The 26,550-nt window shown below is 41.7% G+C and overlaps 1 protein-coding gene across 2 annotated transcripts; it reads left to right on the top strand.

Annotated features, from left to right (window-relative positions):
• Nucleotides 1–193: 193 nt before the first annotated feature.
• LOC143275589 (uncharacterized) lies at nucleotides 194–25,744 on the top strand. Of its 2 annotated transcripts, none has more exons than XM_076579802.1 (8): nucleotides 194–435; nucleotides 4,167–5,720; nucleotides 8,286–8,346; nucleotides 18,389–19,189; nucleotides 19,626–19,712; nucleotides 20,036–20,704; nucleotides 21,650–22,430; nucleotides 23,656–25,744. In XM_076579802.1, exons 1-8 carry the CDS (start codon nucleotides 194–196, stop codon nucleotides 25,470–25,472), a joined length of 6,012 nt encoding a protein of 2,003 aa, XP_076435917.1. In that variant the 3' UTR covers nucleotides 25,473–25,744. The 2 variants fall into 2 exon arrangements, with proteins under 2 accessions (XP_076435917.1, XP_076435927.1); XM_076579812.1 differs by lacking the exon at nucleotides 194–435 and adding an exon at nucleotides 789–993.
• Nucleotides 25,745–26,550: the final 806 nt, after the last annotated feature.

The following is a 26,550-nucleotide window of genomic DNA, read 5'->3' on the forward strand; positions in this document are numbered from 1 at the left end:
ATCGCTCATCAGGTATTTAGTGCGTGCCAAGGGTGATGGACAGTCATGTCACAGCTGTCAGCTGCCACTCACCTGTCGCACACTGACGTGAGCTGACACTTGGACTTCGTCTGCGCATGCGCAAACAGTGCCCCCCACCCCCTCCCATCTCAATGTGTTCTCCCCTTTGACTAAACGTTCGCAGACAGACAAAATGGCCACGTTAAAACGAAGTGATATCCTGAGGAAACACACAAACAGAGGGCGACCGCCCAAACCAGTGAAAGAACGACAGCTAAAACAAAGAGCCGCATATCAATGGCGGGATGCCCGTAGGATATATTTGGCTGGTTCGTTCGAACGATGGCGGAAACTGAAAAGTCGTCTGCAACTGAAAGATTCGAGCCTCGCTTGGCATTTGCTGGAGACTCACGACAAAGGCTGCAACAACTGCAGGTAGAGTTTTTGACATAATGGATATAATCACGTGTGTAACGGTTAGAATCGTATCTTATGCACCGCACATACACGACTGATCTGTATATTCAACAGTGGCTGTGTTAACGGCCTTAACTTTGGTGGAAGTAAGTTGTGAATCGGCGAGTCGTGACCTAGATTAAGGGTGGCACGCCGCTTTGCGAAGTGGAGAAATTCCTTTCTCCGCCGGCCATCTTTAAACCCGAGCATCTTTTCTTTGTTTGTTACACGGCTTGCCAGAATATTTTACTGCTGTGTATCTCTGGTAACGTCACTGTACTTGTCAGCAGCAGTGCGTGCAGTTTTTTCTTGATCCTGTCTCGAACAGCTGTCATTTGATACGTCATCTGTCACAGTGTCATGATCTTGTTTTGATGCCGGGCAGAAGACATCGAAGATCACGTGACGGTTTAAAACGGAGGAAGAGAGGGGAAAGAGAAAAGAAAGATTGGAAGTCTGCCGCGGCCATTATGGAGGAAACACGGTGTTTGAAACAGAGAAAGTGTTACTCTGAACTTACCTAACAGTTAATTTCAGGTAATCTGTCTACTTTGCCCCAGCAAAATAGAGTCTACGTCGTGCACACATTTCCATGGAAGACTTTAGTGTGTTTCATGTTGGCATGCTGGTTCATTGTGATTGCCATTGATTTAGTCAGCACATGTACCAATCTTGCCAAGATCTTCGACGGCGAGTTATAGCAAATTCTTCAAAGCAGCAAAAGTGTGAGAAGCTTTATTCTGCTTATTTAATTAATATTTCTGAACTCAATGAACCATCACAAAGCGTCAAATAGGCCAGACATAAACAATGTGTAGATTACCAAGTATGGTTTACCCTGATGAGAACTGTACAGAAAGAACACTCAAGACAACACCAGGTACAGTTTACAAGAACACAGAGTAAACGGTTACAGTGCAGACATTTCCACATTGATTTTTTTTCCAGTGAATAACAAATTGTGCATTGAACAAGTCATAGAAGAATAAGATGAACATAATTATTAAAAAAAATTCATGTGGGGGTTGAATGATTGATTGACAAAAATAGATTTGTGTCAACTGTGTAAAGCACTAGTCTAGGGTTTGAATTAAATCTCTGAGCCAGTCCATGTAGCACAAAACAGCTCTGCATTGCTGTTATAATTTATACATCACAAAATTCATAATAACAGAACGATGAACAGACCTTTTGTAACAGGCCTCAAACGTCATACAAGTTAATGATTTAATGAAAGTTTGATAATTATCTGAATAATATTACTTAATTTTTTATTTTTAGGACTGGGAATATTTTACACTACAGGCCTGAATGTATGTAAGAAGCTGTTTTACTACTTTAAGTAAAGCCAAAGAAATTTCTTATCCCTGACAGGTATATATATATATATATATATATATATATATATGGAATATATAGAGTTTCTAAGCTCCTGTAAATGTGTACGGACTGACTTGTAGTTGTAATAAATGTTATACTTTCCCATTTTATTCATTTATCTGACTTTTTTTCTTTTTATTAAGTTTATATTTATTTTTTAATCATATTATGGTTTGTTTGTTTATATATATATTTTTATTTATCAAAGTTATCTATACATCTAGATAGATCTATACAAATTGTTATTGATATGACTTTACAAATTACAATCTCATACTTTGTTATATTTACTAATTTAGTGACTTGTTTGTCCATTGACACATAATTTTGCATGTAACTCGTGCAACTTGGAAGGGCAAAAAAATGAAGGGGACATCCACACATAATTTTACTCTCTGTGTCTAAATCTCACACTTTTGTACACAGATACATGTATTATTGTATGTATGCACACACAAGCATACACAAAAATTTTCTTAGTCATGATGCTGAGTGCATCACATAATGTCTCCAAAGAGTAAAGATATTTTATTCACCATATAAATATTAAACATGTTAAAGAGATGTTTGAACATAGAGGTAAATTTATAAACAAAATAGAATGCATACACACATATGTATGTAAACACACAAACTCGTGTACACCAATACAGATGCACACACGAATGGCACTTACGTTATGTGGACATGTATACAATGTCTGTATACATTATTACAAATTTACATACACAGTTATGACAAGTTATGTACATTCTTCACACTTAGTAATACTTATATTCCCTGGCATGATTGAAACAAAAAAGAAGAGAGAAAATGGACTTGTTTGTAAATTAAAAATTGAAACAAAGATGTGTGAACCACTAATTTAATTACACATACTTAACCGTGACCCAACTAGTGCAGACTCCGGCAGGGTCTGACATTCCTGTCTTGTGCAAACTACTATCCACTAGCACTTTGTGTCTATGTATACGTGTGTGTGTGTGTGTGTGTGTGTGTGTAGATCTGTTTATTATATGTCACATTTGGTGTGTTTTTATACTTATGCATGTATATGTGTGTGTGTACGTGTGTGTGTGCGCGCGATGATTTATGTTGGGTGCTAAAAAGTAAAACAGTGAATGTTGCCTTGTTGTTGTCCATTCACTGCAATGCTGTAGGTAAAAAAAAAAAAAAAACTCCCTTGAACTGGTCATGCAATTGACTGTCAGTTTGGCTTTGACTGCAGTGAACAAAATATTCTATCCAGGCGTCTATTTTTTAAGAATTTTATATAAAACATTTAAATTTTTTTTTTTATCAAGTTGGTGAAGTTCAACTTTGACTCGTTTGAGTCATACCCTTTAGGCTGTTTCTAACTTTCTTAGTTGAATGCTTTACCAGATGTTCTACACACAGTCACCACCACCCCTACTTCCCTTTGTACATGCACAGACATTTGAAATTACACACGTGTACAAAGAGACAGACCAACACATGGACATATGTGTATGTATGCATTCTCTCTTTCTCCTGGTCTCTTCTCTCTCACATTCACACTCACACACACACACACTTAAAATATCTACAGTCACAGTTATACACACTATATAAACAGCACAGGGATCAATACAATGTACTGCAGTTTGGATTCCATGCTAAGCCACATGAATGTTACACTGTACAACTGTTTCACTGTAGGTGAAGATGGGGGGAGAGGGATGAAGCTTGTCAGTTGAACCATTTGGTTATCAGCAGGGAAGAGGTGAGTAAGGTGGGATGGGGATGCTGCTTAATTCACAAGTCATTGCATGCATTAATATGAATTTATTTTTCAGCTAAGTTATGGGGGTGGGGTATTGTATGTTTTTTTTTCAAGTACAACAAAAGAAATGAAAACTGATCAGTTCTTGGAAGATAGAGTGCTTAGAATTGCCAGACTGTGGAAAAAAATCACATCTTGATTTGTAAGACCTTTGAAAATCTGAAGAGTTTGGCTTGCATTTTATAAGATAGGGAGAGTGATAATGAATGTTGCCTTGTTGTTGTCCATTCACTGCAATGCTGTAGGTAAAAAAAAACCTCCCTTGAACTGGTCATGCAATTGACTGTCAATTTGGCTTTGACTGCAGTGAACAAAATATTCCATCCAGGCGTCTATTTTTTAAGAATTTTATATAAAACATTAAAAATTTTTTTTATCAAGTTGGTGAAGTTCAGCTTTTAATTTCAAATGTCTGTGCATGTACAAAGGGAAGTAGGAGTGGTGGTGATAATGTAATACTATTATGCATACATCTGTGAAAAAAAGAAAGTGAATGTATAAATATATTGGTAACTCTGTGTTTCAGTATGCCCATCATGATTGGTGACACCAGCATGCAGAACACAGACCTGGACCATACTGATTTGCCATCCAGAGATGCCTCTGAGTTTTATCCAGAACTGAAGAAGATGTTGCGCCAGCTATGTTACAAGCACCTGTATTTTGATGACTGTGTTGAGATAGTGGGAATAATCTGTGTGGAGATTGACCACAAGAGCAAAGACAACCATAGTATTAAGGAAGTTGTGAGGAGAGGACTGACTCCAAGGGAGAGAACCCATGAGCGACGGCAGTCAGACCTGGAAGCCAGTGAAGCAGAATTGGTGACCCTGGCCATGAGCAGAGTGGCCAAAACAGATGGGGGTCATGTCAGTTTTGGGGGGCATGATGGCATGGTGGCAGATGGTCCGGCTAGTACCAGTGAGGGTGCTGGAACCACACACTTCAACAGCAACACTGTTTCTGGTCATGACCCAGCTGTCAGTGCTTCACTCCATCATGGGCAAAGACCAGTTCAGGATGGTGGTGATAGCAGGACAAATTGGGATGGTGGTGGTGAAGATTGTGAAGCCGCAGCTTCAGTACCTGGTGAATTGTCTGAGACTGATGATGGAAGTACAACACCCATCCAGTATTCTGAGCACGCTCCTTGTCCAGTGACTGTGTCTCAGACTGCTGAAATTCATAGTCAGTCATTGCAAAGCTATGATGAAACGGACCATGCCATAATGACAGCTGGTTTACACCAGACAGTAGGTGACACCTCATTGGTTACTGCTGGCAAAACTGCTTCATACACAGTGCCCAGTACATGGCTTGCACAGAACCATGGTCAGGATGGAATGTGTGTGTCAGTTGGATCGCCCTCACACAGCGGTGAGCATGGTGTGTCCTGTCCTCCTGATGAAGTGCACAACAAAGTAGTGGTATCTGATGGTGGCTTAGTATTGCACAATGAACCCATGTCCCATCCGCAGGTCTACCGCGTTGACTTGTCCAGCCAGGAGCACAGCTGTGAAATGGAGGTGGATCTGGCTTTGCAAGGGGGCTTGGCTCAGCCCACGGACCCAGTGGGAGAGCAAAGCAGAGACAGAGCAGCTTCCATAGAATCAACGGACAGTTTCATGGAGGTGGGAATTTTGTCCCAGATTAACCATGCCCAGCGCCTGCTTGCCTCTCCCAGCCCTACTGACCAATCCAAACCATCTCCTGTACCATCGCCTGTCATTTCTCTTGTTGCCGATTCCTCCCTTCGTGCAGCCTTTAATGCCTTTCCTGCCCACCCTTCTGAGACTGCCCTTACCAGTGATCCCCTTGCTGTGGGTTGTTCTCCTGATCGTATGAACTCCTCATCTCACCCCAACCATACCTCTGTCATAAAACAAGTTAGCCATCTTGACAAGCCTGTTTCCCATAAGACTGAACCCCCTGTCCTCCCTTCCAGTGAAGCTTCTTTTCTAGCAGAGGAAAGGAATGCCTCACCTGCAAGAGTCCCAGTGAATGAGGGGGATCTTCCTCTGGACATGTCGGTTGTGAAAGAAGAAGAAGACAGCCCTGAACAAAGTGGACAAGATGTAAGGTAAGGAAAATAAAGTAAGAAAGACAGACTGTAAAAGTGCAGATAGAATGAAATTATCATTTTGTTTGAGTCTTATTTCTTAGCTGGTGAAAAAGAAAGGTCAGTGAAATAATATTCAACTTTGCTAAGTAACTGTTTAGAACTACTAACTTGTTTCTGTAATTTTTGTTAAAAAGTGTGAGTATGACATTAGAAAAAGTTCTAATCATTTGAAATGACTTAATAGTATTCAATTTATAGAGCTTTCTTAATTTAATTTCTCTGCATTCGATCTTCAGTTGCACACTGTGACGGAATAACAATTCTACTGATACCAGTACATGAAATTGAAACCTAATCAGAAACTGAAATGTTGTTCAGATGCCTTTAACAATGTTTTGACATTGAGCTCTGATGGAGGCTGTCGTCATACATTCAGTGATTTTAATTTAAAAAAAAAACAAAAAAACATTATTATGTGATATACATCTTCAGTCTATCTGTTATGCCTGGATGTGGATTGATCACTTGATGACAGAACTTTATCAAGTGGTATGATGCCATCTTATATATAACCCCCCCAAAACAAGAACAACAACAACAACATTTATCATTTTCCTTTCCTTCCTGAGTTCCTCTCTTTTAATCATTTATAAAATTATGCACTACTGTGTCATGTGTGTGGTCTTTTATTAGTTTTAATGGATTTCCTCTTCTACCTTTTCAGCTTTCTGTTATTTTCCTACCAAGGCGCTGTTGATGTTTGGCATGTGTGTGTGTGTGTGTGTGTGTGTGTGTGTCTGTGTCTGTGTCTGTGTGTATACATGTTTATGTGTATTATTTTTATCTTAGAATTCTGTATTTTCTGACAGGTTTCATTAGAGTTTGTCTTACACTTAGTGGATCTGTAGCTTAAAATTTTATAAACCAAGGCATTACTCTTCACACTTCTATCTTGTAACTGCAGATCATTGAGGAGGATCTGTCAATGTCATACAAATTGGTGAAATTGATATTGGAGAGAAAATGCTTAGTTCAGTCACTTAGTTACTGACTTAGTCTGTGGCTTGAGGGTAAACAAAAAAACAAACAAAAAAAAACAACTCATGGCCATACGCCCATAGTAATTAATGGAAAATTTATTACAGGCTTGAGTGTTGAAGTAGGCAAGTGTTTCATGTTTAAATTTTTTATTTTTTTTTTTTAGTGAAATGCTGTGTGTGTGTGTGTGTGTGTGTGTGTGTGTGTGTGTGTGTGTGTGTGTGTGTGTGTGTGTGTTACTATATCAGTGTGTTTGCGTATGTGTGTGTGTGTGTGTGTGTGTTTGTGTGTGACTATATCAGTGTGTTTGCGTATGTGTGTCTGTGTATATGTGTGTGTGTGTGTGTGTCTGTGTGTGTGTGTGTTACTATATCAGTGTGTTTGCGCTTGTTTGTATGTGTGTGTGTGTGTGTGTGTGTGTGTGTGTGTGACACTGACGGTTTGTGTATCAGTGTGTGGGGTTGTGAGTGCGAGTGTGTCTGTGTGTCTGCATGTGTGTGTGTGCGTAAGAATAATGTAATGGTCATAGTAATTAAAGGCAAATTTATTACAGGTTTGAGTGTGGGTGTTGGCTAGTGTTTCAAGTTTTTTTGTTTTTTTTTCTTCTGTGAAATGCTGTGTGTGTGTGTGTGTGTATGTACGGATATGTGTGTGTTCGTGCATTCTTGAAAATTTGACCACTTTTAGCATGCTTGATTTTGAAATATATTGCACATTACTGGTATGTTGATATGATTTTGTGACACGTTTCTGTTCCCTATCTTCTTTAAAAATGTGTCCCCCCACCCCCTCCCTTATTCTTCATCCCCATGTAAAAATTACAAGTTAAGTCTTCCAGTTTGTGTCTCTGTTCTGCAGTCTGTGGCCTGTCAATGAGTGTCATTTATTCATTTTTACAGCTTTTGTGGTTTTCAGTGATCTTTTCAGTTTCACTGGTTTCAGACTTACTCAGCTCATTCAGAATTTTGCCCTTTGGGCGCAGGGAATAATCACATTAAAAAAACAACAACATAATGATTTGTGTCTTGTGATGAACAGAATACATCATCTGTGCTAGCATACACTGATACAGTATTGATCACTGTACATAGGCAAAATTTGACTAAGACTAGTAAGAGTACTATTTATTTCACATCAAGAACAATGCAGGAAAGTGATGGTAGGGAGGGACCGCATATATGGTATGTGATTGTGGATTTAGCCTTAAGGAGTTTATTTAGTGAAACATTTGGTTTCACCAATTTAGCCCTTATCCTTGGACATAATGAAGCAAGAATACTGAGAAATGCTTCTGTATACATGCATACATTTGACGATACTGAGTGATAGTACATTAGCAATTCAGTGGACACTGAATTTAGTTTTTATAGAATATGCTGTCATGAAAGGAGTGACAAAAATTTGGATTTTAGGGATTATTCCATGGCTTTAGCCAGTTTAGGAGAACAAAAACAAAATAGCTAGAAAATAAGGATACATAATAAAATTATAAAGAATTGATTATCGAGAAAATAGAATAATTGGTATTGTGGTGCTGTTCTGCAGGCAAAGTATGACCCAGGCAACAACAGAGCAAGATCAGCAGACCCCCACTTGTGATGCTGAGGTAAGTCTGGATTTATCTACCAGCATTTGTTTGTTTATTTATTTTTTAAGGTGAGTCCAGACGTCTTTTCAGATGGTCTTATTTCAGTTTAGAAATTATTTCTGGTTTAAGGATGAATTTATGTCAGAATTTGTAGACTGGACCTGGTGTATATACATATATATATATATATATATATATATATATATATCTCGGGTGTCCCCCAAAAAGAACCACTTTTTGACAACTATTTTCTCAGTGATAGAGAAATCGAATACATTGAAAATTTTCCCACAGTAAACTTAGGGTATCATCAGCAAGTCTGCAAAATATCTAAAATATCAAATTATGTAAGTATTGTCAAATTCAAAACAGCATGTCTAAAAATCCAATATCAGAGGAAAACTCACTTATTTCAGTTTATGCTCAATGTGGCCTCCATCTTCCTCCACGACTTAACGAAGCCGTTTCTTCCAAGCAGAAATGCTTTTGCGTATTTCTTCCTGGTTCCACCTATATTTCCTCCAATGACATAATTATCCTGTCCTTTAATGCCTGCTCAGTCAGTTTGTCTCTCACTCCCCGTAAACTTTCTCCTTCAGAGAGTCCCATATGGCGTAATCCATTGGGTTACAGTCAGGACTTTGTGGGGCCATTCATCCTTGATGAATTCTGGTGTAGCCTCCTCCAGATGGGCCTGGGTTACCCTACTTGTGTGTGAAGGAGCCCCATCTTGATGAAACATGTAATTTCTAGGATAAAGATGCTTACAATCCAGGAGAAGATTGTCATCTAATAACTGAATGTTGCTTTTACTATTAACGTTGGCTCTATCAGTGTCAATAAAATGAATGTTTTTCCTTTCCAGGATACTCCAGCTGAAACCATTATCTTTTTTGAAAATCTAGAAGTCTCATGACAGAGGCAAGATGGCTGAATTTCTTGTTTCCGTTTCCCATAAACACGATCGTTTTGGCAATTTTTAGCTATTTTTAACGTAAAGTCTTTCTCGTCTGAAAATGATCCTTTTCACATCAGTGGCTGAGTAGCGGTCATACAAGTTACGGCAGCGAGTTTTTCTTTTCCCTCTGACATGTTGGTCCCTCCTTGATACCCGTATCCTCTTGAAGGGCTTCAGCTCCAGTTCTTTCGCCATTCTTTGCACAGAAGACTTGCTCACTTGTAAATCGCTTGCAACTGAGATTTGTGGGTCCCTGGGTTCTCCTCCTGGGATTGAATCAGTTCTTTAACACTTTCCTTGTTCTCCTCTGAACATGCAGTCTTGGGTCTCCCAATGCCAATTTTACGTGCTACTGACCCTGAAGTGTGTATTTTAGCGATAAGTCTGTTTACAGTGACATGACTCCACCCCTTGCCTGGAAATTCCTTTACGATCCTTCTTTCACCCCAGCCTTTCTCTTTGAAACAGTTTTCAATGGTAACCTTATCACTTTCACTCAAAGGCATGGTTGATCCTTCCAAACTGAAACTTTGGACAGAACTGATTTTGGATACAGATGACAATAAAAAAAATCAATAGACTTGGACACCCAGACAGGCTATTTTTAGACTGACACTGATTGACAGATGCCAACACCTGGCAGCTGGCATGAACATGATGAAGGTCACATTGCACAGCTCTGATACTGGATTTTTTGACATGTTGTTTTGAATTTGACAATATTGGCATAATTTGTGTCCAAACTTTTAGATATTTTGTAGACTTGTTGATGATACCCTAAGGTTACTGTGTGAAAATTTTTAGTAATTCGGTTTCTCTCTCACTGAGAAAATACTTGTCAAAAAGTGGTTAACTTTTTGGGGGACACCCAATATATATATATATATATATATATATATATATAATGGATACCACACCACATCTATTGTAAAGGAAAGGAGCAGACGTCTGACAAAGGTGTAAACCCAAAGTGCTAGAACTAAACTTTAGGCCTTGTGTGCCACTTCAAGTACTGCATGTTTATATTTTTGTTTGTGAGTGAGTTTTGATGCTGATACTCAGTAGTGATAGTGAATATATGAATATAAAATTAACTTACATGAAAGGTCACACATGATTGTATGTGATGTGTACTACTGAATGATGAATTTCTCTGTTGCATTTTTTTTTTTTTTTAATGTACAGAATTTTACATAAAGAAGTAAAACAGAGACTCCAGCACTACATGTACGTGTGCAAGGAAGTGCACTTGATTTTAGAATCTGTCAAATCCTGGAAAAACCTGCAGTAGAAATGACCATGCTCCTGACCATTTTTCAGTCCTGCATCAGCTCCAGAGATGTTCTACCAGACCGGAGAGATGTTCTTGTTACATTTCTTTTTGTTGAGAGAGGTGAGCGTTGTGAACCCGCAAAATACTGCCATGTCTACATTACCTGTGTCATCTGGAAAGTACTGGAGCACATGGTCAGCACCGTGGTCAATGACATGGGGTCCTATGTGATCGGCTTCCAGAGTGGGAGATCCTTTTAGATGCATCTGCTTGAGTTTGTTGACAAGGTCACAGAAAACCTGATAAATGGAAAGCAAACATATGTCCCATCAATGGACTTTCCAAAGGTTTTTGATATTCAGTCACAGTCTTCTGCATAATGTCTGTGGTACCCAAGGAACAGCCAACAGATGGATAGATGTCTTCCACCATGATGTGATGACCAGCTGTTGTTGTGAATGGTGCCCACTCCTTTACCAGTGTTTTTGACAGTGGACTAGCACTCACAATCCAGTCTCAAAGCAGCCTCTTGAAGTTAGAAAAAATTCACAATACAGCACAGATATTCACTCTGGAAACAACAAAAGACACTCCTGTGAGTCCTAGTCCTACTTAGATTATGTGAATGATACCTGCTTGATCTTGCTTCAGTGCAGGCTACACACAAGTTTTGTCATTTTGGGGCATGAACATAAAATTTTAAAAAAGAAAAAAAAAAGTTAGAAACAAACAGCAAAGTGCAACAGAGAGGCAGTGTTTTACTGTGTTAAGATTCATCAGTGATGTGTAACTTGATTACCAAGTTCAGTGTACAGCATTGAGGAGAAAAGAAAGAGCTCCAGATATTTCATTGCTGTCAATGTTCACTTGCTTCCAGTACATTTTGTTACAGTTTCCGAAATAAAAAAATAAATCTACTCCAGGCTATTCCTATGAAGACATGAAATATCCATGCATATCTCTGAAAAGATCTAGGAAAGATCTGTACGAAAAAATGAATTGGGGACTGAAGAAATTTTTTATCTGCTGTCATGAAAATACAGAGTTAACGCTGCCGCTCAGTGACTTGAAAAACCTGCTGCAAACAAAGCATAAATGACCACAAAAGATGGTCTGAGGCAATCAAGCTATGCAGTAATGAATGCCCTTTCACTTTCACCAGACAGTTGTGCATGGCAAAAGCTGTTTAGACCATTAAATTATGAATGATTAAAAAAAAATTTGTCAGTTCTGACAACAGCAGGAAGGCTCTGTGACCTGAAGCAATTTTCAGAGTGACAACCCCATTGAGTTAAGGAATGTAAAAGAGTTACACAGTAAGCAGATGCAAGACCATAACACCATTGATCAGTTCAAAGAAAGGTTAGAGAGAGGGAGCAGCCAATAATATAACCTGGAAGGAAACAGATGTTGGCTTATCTCCAGAGCAGCAATGTACAGACTTCTTCAGAATGGAGCAGAATTTTTTTTGGGGGGTGTTCCCAAATAATACAGTATACTGAAGAATATCCTTGTTGGTTTTTTAAATTTTTTTAATATAATTTTTTATATATTTTTTATTTTTTTTAGGAGAAATCAGTGGATGCCTAAAAGTTCTGAAAATGAGCAGGATAGTTTCAGCATCCCTGGAAGTTTTTTTTTTTTTTAATTTTTAATTTTTATTTTTTATTATTATTATTTTTTTAATCTTTTTTTTTTGTATGTGTTCCTTCCATCATCATTTTTCTCCTTTCTGATGTCTTTTCTTTCTTTGTTTTTTTTTCTTTTTTTTTCCATTTTTTTCTCATATTTTTAATCTGTCGTCTTCCCAATGGGATGTTCAAACACTTACAAGACCATGCAACATATATTACACATACATGATGGTTTCACACAAAATCATATTGCCTGAAAGAGAAGCATGGTATACATACACACACACAGCCTCTCACTCTCTCTCTGTGTCTCCTTTACTTACTCAGTCCCCTCCCTCTCCACAAGCTTGCACCTAAGTACAATAATATGTATGTGCACACTGAATGCTACCCTCAGGATTTTTTGTGGGCCTGACTCAGTGTTCTGGTATCTTAACGGATACTGATCTTAGGTTACGAAGGCTGAGGTCTGATTCAAAGATAAGGTCAAGATTTTTGCACTTGCAATATTTAAATATGGAGATGAACAGTTTTGCTATTAACAATATCGTATTGATTTCCTTTCGTTTTTCATCGGTTGGAATGTCCATTTTTGTTGAACCAAACAGAGCTACTTTTTTATCCATGGGAATCAGTGTATCGTAGCGTGTGAGAATGAGTTGTTTCACATGTTTCCAAAAGGAAGAAAGTTTGGGGCAGGAGTAAGTCATGTTCAATGTAATGGGTTTCTTGGCACCAGTTACATCTATTTGTGTCCGTTACACCCATTTTGGCAAGGAGAATATTCGTTGGGTACATATTGTGTATGAATTTGAAGTGAAGTAACCTCAGTCGTGATTCTTTCATACATTCATATGCTAATTTGAAGTAGTCGCTTATATTGATGTCTAGCTTACGTTTCCAAAACTGAGCTGCACATATTTCATGGTTTTGTTTTCGGGCGAATGTTTTCCTGATTTGTTTATTTGACAAGGTATTGAGGTTCCCCTCTTTTGTTGCAATGTCGTTTGGATTTTCATCATTGTGGACATCATAAGCTAGATGGAGTTTACATGTTTGTGGGATTGAGTTTATTATGGCATTGTATTCAAAAAGAAGGCCAGGGTCAGCGCCTAATTTATGCACTATTTCTTCATACGTCATTATATTTCCATGCTGCCAAAGGTCCTGCACGACACGGATGCCGCCTTTACTCCATTTGGGAAAGTGTAGCGCATTTCCTTTGTATTTTATATTTCTGTTATTCCGTAACGGTTCTTTTTTTTATGTTTTCTATCGGTCTGTCTTCGTTAGAGATGGCTACTGTTATTATTACATCTCTCCAAAAGACTGACTGCACTTTTTCCAGTTTTTTAATTTCTTTGGGTGAAATGTTACACTTGAAACTGTTATGACTATCTTGAAAGGGGGACATGTTGTATATCGGCAGAATGTTCCAGTGAGATTTTGTCTCTTTAATGAGTCTGGCTGCCCATTTCACCAAGAACATTTGCTGCTGGTGTTCAGTGTTGATCATGTTTAAACAACCATCTTCTTTGTCGAGGCTGAGAACGCCTCTTTTTATTTTTTCAAATGCTTTTTTATTATTAAACTTTTTTTTTCAAAAGAAATCTGTACATTAATGTGTTGATGGTGTTCAGAACTTTAACAGGTACAGACGCTACCTGTAGGACGTGAGAGAATTGTGACAGTAGGAAAGTCTTTGCCAGAATAACTACCATATAGAGACGGGTTACTGCGTTACCATTGTTTTATCACCTTAGTTATTTTTTCAACTCTGGATTTCCAGTTTTCTTCGATTTGCGAAATTTCCATTTCTGCTGAGAAATATATCCACAGAAGTTTCAGTCTGTCAGATCCCATGGGAATGCCATTTATTTCACCTGTTTCATGTTTTCTTGACCCTAGCCACATGCCCTCAGATTTATTTTTATTTAACTTCGTGCCTGAATACTCGTCGAACTGCCTTACAATATCTGTAGCTATTTGAATATCTTGTTCACCTTTTAGGGTTAATGCTTTCTTCACAAGTGTAATGGAGGTAGTGTTGCTGAAAATATAATCAATTCTTCTAGCTGTAAAAGGAGCAGATCTTGACCGAGTGTATTCTTTGGCATCTGGATGGATAGACCTCCATGTATCTTCCAAGTCAAAAGAGGGTAACATTTCTAGAAGGGCTTCTTTTTCTCATTGTGAGTGAGGCTTGCCGGCTATGTTATCTAGAGTATGTATTGTTGTGTTAAAATCACCCAGAACCCACAGGTGGTCATAGTCTTGCTTATGTAACAAGTTGACGAGTTGGTTAATGAATGATATTTTGTCAACGGTGGTACTGGGTGCATAGCAATTAGCTATGATAGTTGATTTGTTGTCGTGTACAGTTCTTATTAACAATATTCTCTCTGTTGCTTCAATGAGTTCTGCATGAATCTGTTTATGGTTGGAAATGAGAATTACAAGTCCATTGCTTCTATTAGTACCTACACTATAGAATACCCTTCCAGACCAATGCGCATTAATTTGGGACAATATATCATCTGTCACGTATGTTTCCTGCAAACATGCAGTGTCTAACTTTTGTTTTCTGAGGAAGTCAGATACTACTTTCCTTTTTAGGTTATTTGTAAGCCCTCGAACATTTAGAGTACCAATGCATATATCATTATTCATATTTGAAAAGGTGGTATCAATTTTTCAACTTTCTGATGCGGAAATTATAATCGTCAATCATTAATTTAAAGTCCGTAAATCAAAGCCAAAGGTCGTGAGGGAGTGGTCAGGCTGGTCGGGAGAGAACACACGTCAAGTGTTACCCCCCTCCTCCGACATGCTTTCCACCTCTGCCTCTCCGTTGTGTTCTGGCTGCGTCAGGACAGCGGACCTTTTGTTATCTGGAAGACTTTGACATGTGGTAGGGAGAGACTCACTCCTTTCCCTCTTTTTTCCAGTGCTGCTCACTGTGCCGTGAGCAGGCTTCGCGTGGCTGGTTTCCTTAATTTTCTTTGCCGCATTGCTGGCGCGTGCTGGCGGCTGCACACGGTGTGTTGGTGTGGTGCCGCTCTGAGCACTGGGCATTTCCTCACCCACTTCCTTGTACTCAGTTTCTTCAGACTGCTCTGCTGCTCTCCTCCTCTGTAGCAGGGGGCACAACAGAGGGGCAGTCGCACATTTTGTGTCCCCTGCACACCACCTCTCCTTCACAGTTTGCTGCCAGATGTCCGTCCTGTAAACACTTGCTACATTTTACTAGTTTTTGTTTTTGCTCCTTATGGTAGAGAGCCGCGGTGAACACACCAAGTTTTAAGACTGGTCGCAGAGGTGTTCTCGGCACAGAGATGAACACAAACCTGCAGCCAGTCTTGAAACGTGTCAGCCGTCCATCGGGGTTCCTCGCTAGCTCATTTCGAAGTGAGGATCTGATCTCCACTCCTAGCTTCTGCAGTGCAGCTTCAGTGTCTTTGTTGTCCACACTGAGAGGTGCATTGTTTATCCACAGTTTGGTGGTTGGTTTCTCATCAGTCTGGTCTCTGATAATGAAAGGATTTTTGTCCAGGAGAGAGACAAGTGCTCCACTGAACAAGATCCCCTCCAACAAGAGCTTGTCTCTGGTTTCATTAGTTTTCGGATAAATCCGCCACAGACCACATACACGCTGAGCACCACGGATTGTCTCACGCCCACAAACCGCTTCAGCAGCTACACATATATCATAGACTGTAGGCAGCGACTCGTCTGGCAGTGCACGTGCTGTAACATAAACTGGGGCTACTGGCGGGGCCGGCGTTGCCGCTGCCATGATGGCTTAAGCACTGAAAAACTCCTTTGCTATGAAATTTCTTTTGCGTTCTCCACACAGAAGATGTTATTTTGATAAACACAATACACACCGCAACACCTCGCTCACAGACTGTGCTGGTGAACATTAAACTGATATCTTAGGTGTATTACTTTAACAGTTTTTTAGCAAAAATGTACGGAGCACTGACGATGCCCGCAGACCTGACCGGAAGTACAAGAATATCCTAGTTACATTTATGGCCTTGGAGAGTTTGATGAAAATGTTTGTGACACTTGCAAAACTGGCAATGTGTGTGTGCACACATACGTGTGCACTATGTGTGTATGTATGTGTGTACTATGTGTGTTTAGTTTGTAGGACCTGGTGTGTGTGTTTGTGTTTATGTGTTGGAAAACTTAGATTGTGGGAGCTGGTGTGTGTGTGTGTTCATGTGTGTGGATTATGGGATCTAGGTGCAAGTACAATTGTATGCATGCATTATTTGTAGGGTGAATGTGATGTGTATGTGCATGTATAATTCCATTGAGTGATGCTTTATACATGAGTCTTTGAGATGCATATATCATATGTACATGCCATTTTGAGTGAGGACGTATGTGTGTGCTCTTGTGAATATATTGCTTTTCGTATGGTGGGGTTTGAGTATCATGTATGTGTCATGAAGTGTTGGTCCAGCGTGTCTGTGAGACTGCAAATTGGTGAATGTGTGTTTTGTATCTGTACACGTGTGTGTGTGCATGTGTACACTTGTGTGAGTGTATGGGTATGCACAAGTTCACTGAGCATTACCCATTTTAATTCCTGTATATATTATTTTAGTCATTTGCCTTATCTTTCATTTATGATATTCCAGATATATATATATATATATATTTGATTATTTCATTTCATTTTAGGTTAATAAATATATGCCTATGGTAGGCTCAAGGTCATGACCAGAGTGTTGAGTTTATGTGCTAGTCAGGCATCTGTTCATCATAAGTTTTAGCAGATATGGTGTAGTGTATATATATGGGTCAGTCTACACATTTTAACGCCTCCTTGAAACAAACTCTTTGATAGTGTTTTTTTTCAGACTACTACTGGCAGCAGTACTGGGCCAATGTCTCTTCCTGTTCTAAGTCAGTGATGACCCTGAGGGACTCAACTTTGGCAGGATTGTTTGCAGACATGGCGGCACTATAATATGACATAATTTCCAGCTTAGAGAATTAAGCTCAGCTATCACAAAATCTCAAGCAGCTTTCTGAATGGAAAGTGATGGCAGTGATCATAATTGTTGATAAAATACCTGTTGTTGACAAAGAATATCTACTATAAAAAGTCTTTTTGTAAACTGCTGTTGATGGGAACGTTTTATTTTGTTGAAACCTGTAACAAACCTGTTAAGTTATGAAAAAGAAAGGGAAAAAAAACAGCATGCTGGTTTGCCTGCTTCCACCTCCTCGCCCTTATCCCCATTTTTGTGCATGGAAACAATTATAGAGTCAAAATGCACACATTTAATGTCTGCATGTGCTTGCAGTATGCATAGGATGTAGACAGTCTTCAAACAAAACAGTGGGGTGGAGGGAGCTCAAGTTTCAGTTGATATTGTTTAAGATTATGTAGTGCTTCATTTGTTTCCTGAGCCTTTTCTTGAATGCCACAGGTTTGATAGGTGAAAGGATTGCCAGTATTGTTGTTATGGTTTCTGTTGACAAAAGTGAGTATTGGATTCATGGTGTCTTTTGTAAGTCTGTCATCAAATGCTGCCCTTACGATAATGATATCCATATGTCCAGCCAATCAACACCAGATTTGGCACACTGACCACCTGTCCTGTCTTCAGGTGTAAAGACAGGTTTGGAGTTATCTGACAAGATAAAATTACAGGCACACAAGGTGAAAGAAAAATGGCTTGAGGAGAGACAGAGATTGAGAGGATTGATTTAAACCTGTGTAGTGTCCAGCATGCTGTTGACCATAGAAGGAACAATGACAGTAACGATCAGCACTGAAGGGAAAAAATCCCTTTGACTGGCTAAGCCAGAAATAGGCCCTCAGATTGTCCTAGTTCTGCATCAGCTACAAACATTAGGACAACAGAACAAACCTACTGGTTATAGCTTGCATCAGTTTCACATGGTCATTGAGAGGAAGTGTCTGCGGTTCTTTGTAAATTTGGAGTTGTTAAACATTGAAATTTCAAGTTCTGAGATCAGCTTTAAACATAGAAAAATGGTGGGGCGAAAAGGGATGGTGCTGGATGATGCTGACTCACCTTCCCTGTGCAGAGCAGCCCAAATTTCACACAGAGAAATCTGCTGAGGCTGAAGTATAATACAGCACAATACAATGTATCACAATAGCCCTGTCCCTGATTGCAATGAACCTTACTGACCTGTGGTTTTCAGGATGCCGGTTCCACCTCTCTCTCCCCACCAGGCAGCATGCAAAATGAGGCAGCAGCAGTTGCAGCGGCAGCAGCGGCGGCAGCAGCCAAAGATGCCGTCCATTTCTTGTCTGCCACCTCCTCCATGCAGCGCCTGCAGCACTACACTGACCGTCTGCTGCAGCAGCATCAGCAGCAGATGAATGCTGACCTGTCCATGCTGCATGCCTCTTTCCTCAGCTCTGCAGATGGTGAGGACTCCACCAAGGGACGGAAGCGCAAAATGTCTGAGCTGGATGACAGCCGTGATGGGGAGTTTGGCAAAGGAGGCAGTGGTGGTAGTGGTGGCAGCCCTTGGCCCAGGAAGGACATGACCCAGAAAGAGGAGTACCAGTTTTTGGAGAGGGACCCTTTTATGGACTTTGCGGAGATGACCCGCTTGTTCCCCAACATGCAGCAGCGCACCTTCTATCGCTGGAAGCGCAAGATCAAGGACCAGTTCATGTTCCTGGAGCAGCAGCCCTCGCTTACTTATGCTCAGTTCTCCCACTACTTCCCCCAGGTCAGGGAGCATGTCTTTGAGCACTGGCAGGACCTGCTCAGTCAAGGGCATCGATTTCTGGGGGACACAGGGAAATCAGGTGTCACCTTTGGGGATAGCAGTGGACTGTCCAGCAACCAGTTGAAGACCTCTGGGGGAGAAGGAGGAGGTGGTGGTGGCGGGTTGAAGGATGGGGAAAGTGGGACCAAAACAGACAGCTTTATTTCCCAGTACATCTTCCTCCAGAAGAATCCCAACATGGATGCTGAGCAGTTTGCCAAGGTGAGACTGAGAGGTTGTTCTTTTGTGAGGTCAGTGTATTCTGTGTTCCTCAGCAGTTGATGAAATTGTGGTTTATATTTTTGTGTGTGTGTGGAAAAAAAACAACTACCAAAAAAACCCCCCCAAAAATGTGAAGGACTTCATTTCTGTGTGCCTCACACACACACACAGTCCTGTTGAGGACCATGCTTTTACTTAAAAAAGATTTTGACTGATGCACACCCATGGACATAACACAGACTGACTGACATGAACACATGCTTACGCAAACATGCACACATGTACACACACTTGCTCACTCATTCACTCACTCTTGTAAATAATACAACTTCGTTTCAACTGGTAACTCTTGTTTGGTAGTATGCTTCAACGAACCTGTCAGTATCATCATTTTTTAGGTCAGTGGTTTTTATTACGTTACACTGTATTGTTTCAGGTGTTTCCTGAAGTGCCTCAGCAGTTGTTTTACATGTGGAAGAAACAAATATTTACTGACTTCCTGAAGCTGCAAGCCAATCCTAAGGTAAGTTTTACCCACTGGACTTGAAATCTTAACCTGTGTTTCTTGAACAGGATGAAAGTGATTGTGAATGTATCCTAATAAGTATTATCTTGATAATGATGTAACTGCCAAGCTCAACTATAGTGTCAGTCTCTTGAACAGAATATATATCATACAGCATGCAAATAACCAAGTCTGGCATTGGCATATTGATGAGCATTTAAAAAATTTTTGTTTTAAAAAACAAACAAAAAAGCATTAAGATTAAAGTTCTGCTTACAAAATCTGGTTTGTATGACTGTATGCCTACTACCATTTATGAGGTGATGGTGTGTGTTGTTCAGATGACCTACCAGGAGTTTCGCAAACAGGCGTCAGTGACACAGGACGTGTTCAGCTTGTGGAAAACACACCTGATGCTGATGGCCAACCCCACCCACCTGATGTCCACCTGCAGCAGCCTGGTGACGGCTCCCTCCTCGCTCACTGCCGCTGCTCCCACCCTTCCCCCTGTCAGTCTCCTGGCTGCTCGTACAGGAAGCAAAAGCATTGGTGACTTGGCTGCTTGGTATGCCAGTTATGCTCCTTTGATTGGGCAGATGACGCTTCCCTTCTGGTCTCCCTTGAGCATCATGTCCAATCCATCATTGACAGCTTCCTTTTCCACGCTCAGAGACAGCTCAGCTGAAGATCAAGAGGCGGATAAGGAGCAGTCTGGTGAAGACTTTGCACCGTCACAGAAGTTAACGAACAAAGAGGTGAGTAGGAGCAGCTCCAAGGACACCAGCCGGCCAAGTTCGTCAGACAAAGCAGGCGAGGTGGAGGGAAGCCCCAGTCCCCAGGCCACAGAAGGGGGAGAGAACGAGGATGGGGCGGTTGGACATCGTGGGCGGAGACAGAGTTTGAAGCCAGAGCATTACTACTACCTCCTCAACCCTGACACACCCTACCTGGTCCTGACACGTGTTTTCCCAGGGGTGTCTGCACAGCGCTATGGCCGCTGGAGACGCAAGGTGAGAAGTGCTGGTGTGTCTCTTGAGTCTGTATTCTCTGCTCATCTGAAAACACCATGCAAATTTCTTGAATGTTCTTTTTATTGAACACGTTTCCTTTCATCAGCACAAAAGTCTTGTGACTCACCATTCTATATAGGTAGCCTGCAGCATGACTTGTAGCCATACATACTGGTTTAACTCGTCACAGTGAAAATGAAAACTCTTTCCATGGCCTGAACTATTTTAAAAAGGGAAAGAACTCTGGTATTTCCGTCTCTGTTTGATCTGCATTTGTTCTAAACTGGTTATTATTAGATTTAGAATGTTTCTAATACAACTTCACTGACCAACTGTATCAGTCTAATTTACTTGGGCAAGGGCAAGTAACACAAGTAGATTGTATGAAGAATAGGGTTAAACACTTCAATGACAATGGTAGACAAAGGTAGATTATTTCTAAGATAGCCTTTTACAGGGCACAGCACCTGAAGATGTCATTTCATGGTCTGGGGAAGAACGTCTTAACATATTAATTTTGCTTTAAGGTGGCAGTATAGGTATTGTCTGTACATTGATATATATATATATATATATCTGTTTCCTTTGCATATTTTCTGAATGGAGCTGTCAGAGACATATTATGACAATCACTTCGGACAGGGAAAAGAAAAGACTTATTTTTTCAAATTTTGGCAATACTTTTGAGAGAAAAAATAGATTATATTTTTCAAGATGGACGTGGTTACCTTTTTCACTTCTGATAGTGACATTTTTTTTACTTTCAAAAGGCATCTTTTGATTTCCTTTTGATTTTTGATGTATCCAGTGTGAGTGTATCCCACTGAATGCTTTTATCACACAAATATCCCATATTCTGTTCTCAACAACTCCTTACCTTCACAGCTTCCTTTCTCATCAACTAGTGTTACACAATATTGATGATACTTTTGTATATTTGCACAGGTTGTTTCAGCCCTAGCTTATCTGGAGAGAGAACCAAACTGCAGCGATAACCAGTTTGAGCTGTACTTTCCCAATGTGCCTGATGAGATCTTGGCATCCTGGCGAGAAAGGGTGAGAAAAGGACACTCTCGGCTCATCATAGGCAGTCAGGACACGGGTGAGGATCCCTCTCCACAGCTTCCGGCCCCAACACAGCCTCCAATTCCTCACCTCCCGCAGCTGACCTCGCCCAGTCCAGCTCAGAGCGGCTGCCACTCGCGAGACTCCAGTGTGGGTGGGGACACGGGCAGCACAGGAGAGGAGGCGACCAGCTTAGCCAGAAATGGTGAGGGGGACAAACCTGGTGATGAAAGGCTGCGAGAGTTGGTTCACGAAACCTCATCAGGCCCTTCCCCCAGGAAACAGTACAAATCGAACAGAGAGGAGTACCTGTTTGTACAGCGCTACCCTAGCATGGACTTCCCCACCTTCTCTACATACTTCCCCAACATTTCTGTGCGGACTTTTTACCGCTGGCGCAGAGAAGTCCGTGATGCCATCAAAATGCTGCGCTCCAAACCTTCCCTCAGTCTGCCGGAGTTCCTGGAGGAGTTTCCTGTGGTAAGGGAGCGTTTCCCAGACCTGACAGAGGAGGTGTTTGGTGCGTGGCAGGGGCTGGTGAAGGCGGAGAGGCAGGAAGCTGAGGGCAGCAGCAGTACATTGCAGGGGAGCGGAGAGGATACAGCGAACAGCTTGCTGGTTTTGTCCAACTCCAGTCTCCTGCAACAACCAATACATGCAGGTTTGTCTAAAGCTGCCTGTGGGATGTCTTTCAGTTTGTCTGAGGATGGGCAACGTACTGAACCAGTAAAACTAGTAAACAAAGAAGGGAGTGTTGAAGTGTTCATAGTTAATTAAACAAGCAAAACAATCTGGAAGTGTACCTAAAAAGTGGAACAGATTACCACTCAGTCTGCCAGTCTAACAAAATAGTTTTATCAGCTGTATTGATCATGTCTCACTTGTGTAACATGCTTGCTTGTTCACATCTTCAAGATATTTATTATAATCAAGTGTGTCACTGAGCTGGAAGAACGTGCAGTGGTGATAGTGATGGAGCCCATAGCTATCTGTTGTTTATCTGGTGCTAGTGGTAGTTAATTTGTTGTGTTTGTCACTGGGCTGGAAGAAATTGGAGTTGTGAATTGATACTGATGGTGTCGACAGCTATTGATTGTTTGTCAAGTAGTTAATTTGTTACGTTGACCACTATGCTAGGCAGTGCCAAGATTCTTCCTTTTGGGGGGACGAGGGAGGAGGAGTGATGGAAAGTCTTTTCAAATGTTTGTTAAGCTTAAAATGGAAGCCTGCTTCTCTCATACGTTTCACTCACATGTAGCCAGACAGCACAAACATACCAAAAAAAAAATCGAACACATGGTCATGTGGACACATTTACTATTGGCACACAGTGGGTTTAGCAGCAGTATATTTCCTGTCAACCATCTACCACTCTTGTCAGTGTTCTGTAGTCCATTTGGATTGAATTGATCAGTTTAATGTGTGGGTTGAAGTCTTAGTTACATTTGACAGATGTGAAGGTGAAGTCTGCAGCTGTATGATGCAGGATCCACCTCAAGGGGAAAGGTTTGTCTGGTGGGGTGAAAAAGAAAAGCTTGCGTGTACATGCAGACACACACACACACACACAAACTTGCCCACAAACAAGCTCGCAAACACATGCCTACAAACTTTCATCAATGCTGCACCAGTCTGTTTCGGTCAACAGTGCATCTTCCATTTCCATCAGCAGAGTTGTAGGTGTATGTTTTATATCAGTACATGAAGAAATTCAGATTTATTGATCAGCTATTGTATTGTGCATTTCTGTATATATGTCAAAGCTATTCTGCATCTCATTATACTAATTACTATAAAGTGCATTGTTTTGGGTTGTACAAGTCTGTATTACCATAGATTCATGCAGACATATATTTTTTTACAGTGAAGTGCGTGTGTGTGTGCAGAGGGAGTTACAGAAGAACAGGAGATAGCAGGTCATCAGCAGGGTGTGGGGGCCAGTCAGCACAGGTCTGAGGTGACCCATGAGGAGAACCAGGGTTCAGCAGAGGACTGCAGTGAGCCACACAGTGACCCCATTGAAAGCAGGGGTCAACAGTACCGCCCTGAGCAGGTCCTGGTGCATATGAACCCTTACTTGGACTACAATGAGGTGCACCGCACCTATCCCACTGTCAGCCTCAGCACCTTCTACCGCTGGAAAAGGGAGGGGCTGCATGTGATGGACTACATGCGGAAGCACCCTGATGCTGTCTATGAGGACATTGTGTCTGCTGTACCTGGGGTGTCTTTCCAGGCCTTCAGCATGTGGCAGAAACTGGTCCTGACAGAGAAACAACTGCAGTCACACACAGAAAATAAAATGGAAACAGAGCCTGGGGGTCAGTATGGAACTCCTCCTGCTGCAGAACAGAGAGGAGGCACAGACACCTCAGCTAGGGTGAATTCTCAGGCAGGTGGTGAAAGCCTTTTGTCTTCAGAAAAGTCTGACTTTGGGAACAGATCATCTGCAGAAGGAGCAGAAGAGAGTTTCAGTTTAATGGGAAACGAAGGAGATGAAAATCATGCTGCTAAAGCACGGCGCCAAACGAGAGATGAATTCATTGAAGTCATGTTGAATCCTGCCATGGACTATTCAGAATTTGCTAGACGCTTTGGCACAGTCTCTCAGCGAACTTTTTACCGCTGGCGGGCACATATCAGGGACTGGCGAGCTGCCATCCGTGCTGATCCACAATTAGATTATGCAAGGTTTTCTCGCCATGCTCGAGACGTACCAGAGTATGTGTTCAATGTATGGCGTGAATGGGAAAGCCGGATGGAAAATTCCACCAGCCATAGCGCAGGTGACGATGCAGAAGGACCTCAAGTTGAATCATCTGAGTCCTCTGGATGCCACAGTCAGCCTGCCCCTACCACAGCTTCTCAGGGAGGTGTGTCAGGGAAGACAACGGAAAAGGGCAAGACAGGTTCAAAGCAGCTGAAGCTGATGTGGATGGCCTTTGACTACTATCGTAGTCATCCCACCATTGACTTCAAAGGGCTGACAGCACTCTTCCCTTCGGTCACCATGGACATGTTCCAACAGTGGAAGAAAGGGGTGGATGTGAGGATGGAGTACATTCGCAACATCCCTTCCACCAACTTTGAAGACTTCAACAGGCTCTTCCCTGATGTGCAGGAGAACATCTTCAACATCTTCAAGGCCAGTGTGTTGAGTGAGAAGTCTGTGGAAGAATCATATTACTTGTCTCATTCTCAGTCAGCAGCTGACACCACCTCCTCCTCATGTCTTCCTGCCTTGCAGACTGCTTACTCCCCCAGTTCTCAGGCCGTCTTTCCTCAGATGACGGAGGTCAGAACCAGTGCTAAACAGGACAAAATATCTGATACCATGCTCCGCGGGGCTGAAGGTGAGCCCTCTCACCAGGTGGGGTACTTGAGTGCCAAGCCAATTCCCACACAGTCTCCACACCTACAGACAAGTCCTGCTGCAGGTGGTGGTGGTGAGGGGCTGAGTGTTGCCACTCCTTCAGTAGTGAGCATTAAACAGGAGTCGTCCCCCAACACCCCTCTGCCTTCCTTCACGGAGACAGTGTCCAACCTGTCCAACCTGAGTCGCCTCAACGCCATGTTCCAGCACCGCCTGCCTCCCTCCACCCCTGCTGCCATGTCTGCCACCTGCCACCTCCCCAGCCCCTTCAGCCGTCCTCTATCCCCACACCTCCCTCACTGCCACCACCACCACCACTGCCAGCATTAACAGCAATTACTCCACATCCTTGGCAGGCATTGTGCGAGATAGCCTGCCAAAAGCAGTGTCTGCCACTAGAACCAGCACCAACCCAAGTCCCCACAGCCACACCTCCCACCTCTACTCCTCCGCCTCTTCTTCTGCTCCCCTCCCTGCCCTGGCCAACCCTCCTGTGTACCATGGAGAAGACGGTGAAGTGGGCGGGTCTCAGAGAAATGTGCATGCCCAGCCCAGCCTGGGGGGATATGAAGACACTCAAGGCGGCAGAGAAGAGCGGGGGATGGAGCTGCCGGGGCATAGCTCTCAGCGACAACGCAAACTTCAGCGGGAAGAGTACGTGTTTGTGGTGCAGAACCCTGACGTGGATGTTCAGGAGTTCCTCACCCGCTTCCCCGGAGTGTCCTTGCGGACTTTCTATCGCTGGAAGCGGGAAATAAGGGAAGAGCAGCAAGCACGGGGGATGATTGGGGGGTTGGGGTGACGGTCCTCTGTAGGCTGTCGGTGACACTGTGAACGCTGTGAATGAGGATCAATTGTGTGTGTGCCTTGAGAGGGTATCATTGCATAAGGTAATATGTAGCACACATAGAAAAAACACTTGGTAATTGGTGTGTGGGCGTGCTGCCTGGGGTTCATAACATGAATTGGCATGAAAGTGGGTCTTTGGGCGCTACTACAAAGTACAGTTATGATGGATTTGTGTGTGTTTGCGATGACGATTTTATAAACTGGTCCATGGAGGTGATGTTGTGATCTGTTATGGTCTGTTTCACTGGGACTGGCTGTGCTCACCTGGTTTATCATATTCAAGTATCAATGGGGCTCAGGACTTGATGTGTAAATGGAGAATGTAAGATAACTCATCTTGGACAGTGTGAAAATTCTAGATGTTTTGTCTTTGGTTTCATTTCTGGCATCAGACTCGCAGTCAGAAATCTACTAATGAAAATGACTTCATCACTTCAGTGAACTCTCAGAGATTAAATGCTGACTTTAAAATTGAATGAATTTCTTTGTACTGTTGCCATGACAAAATACAGGAAATGACCTTTTGAAGCCCTCTCTTTAAATTGTTTTAATTTTTTTA

This window comes from Babylonia areolata, chromosome 2, assembly GCF_041734735.1.
Source record: "Babylonia areolata isolate BAREFJ2019XMU chromosome 2, ASM4173473v1, whole genome shotgun sequence".
NCBI lineage: Eukaryota > Metazoa > Mollusca > Gastropoda > Neogastropoda > Buccinidae > Babylonia > Babylonia areolata.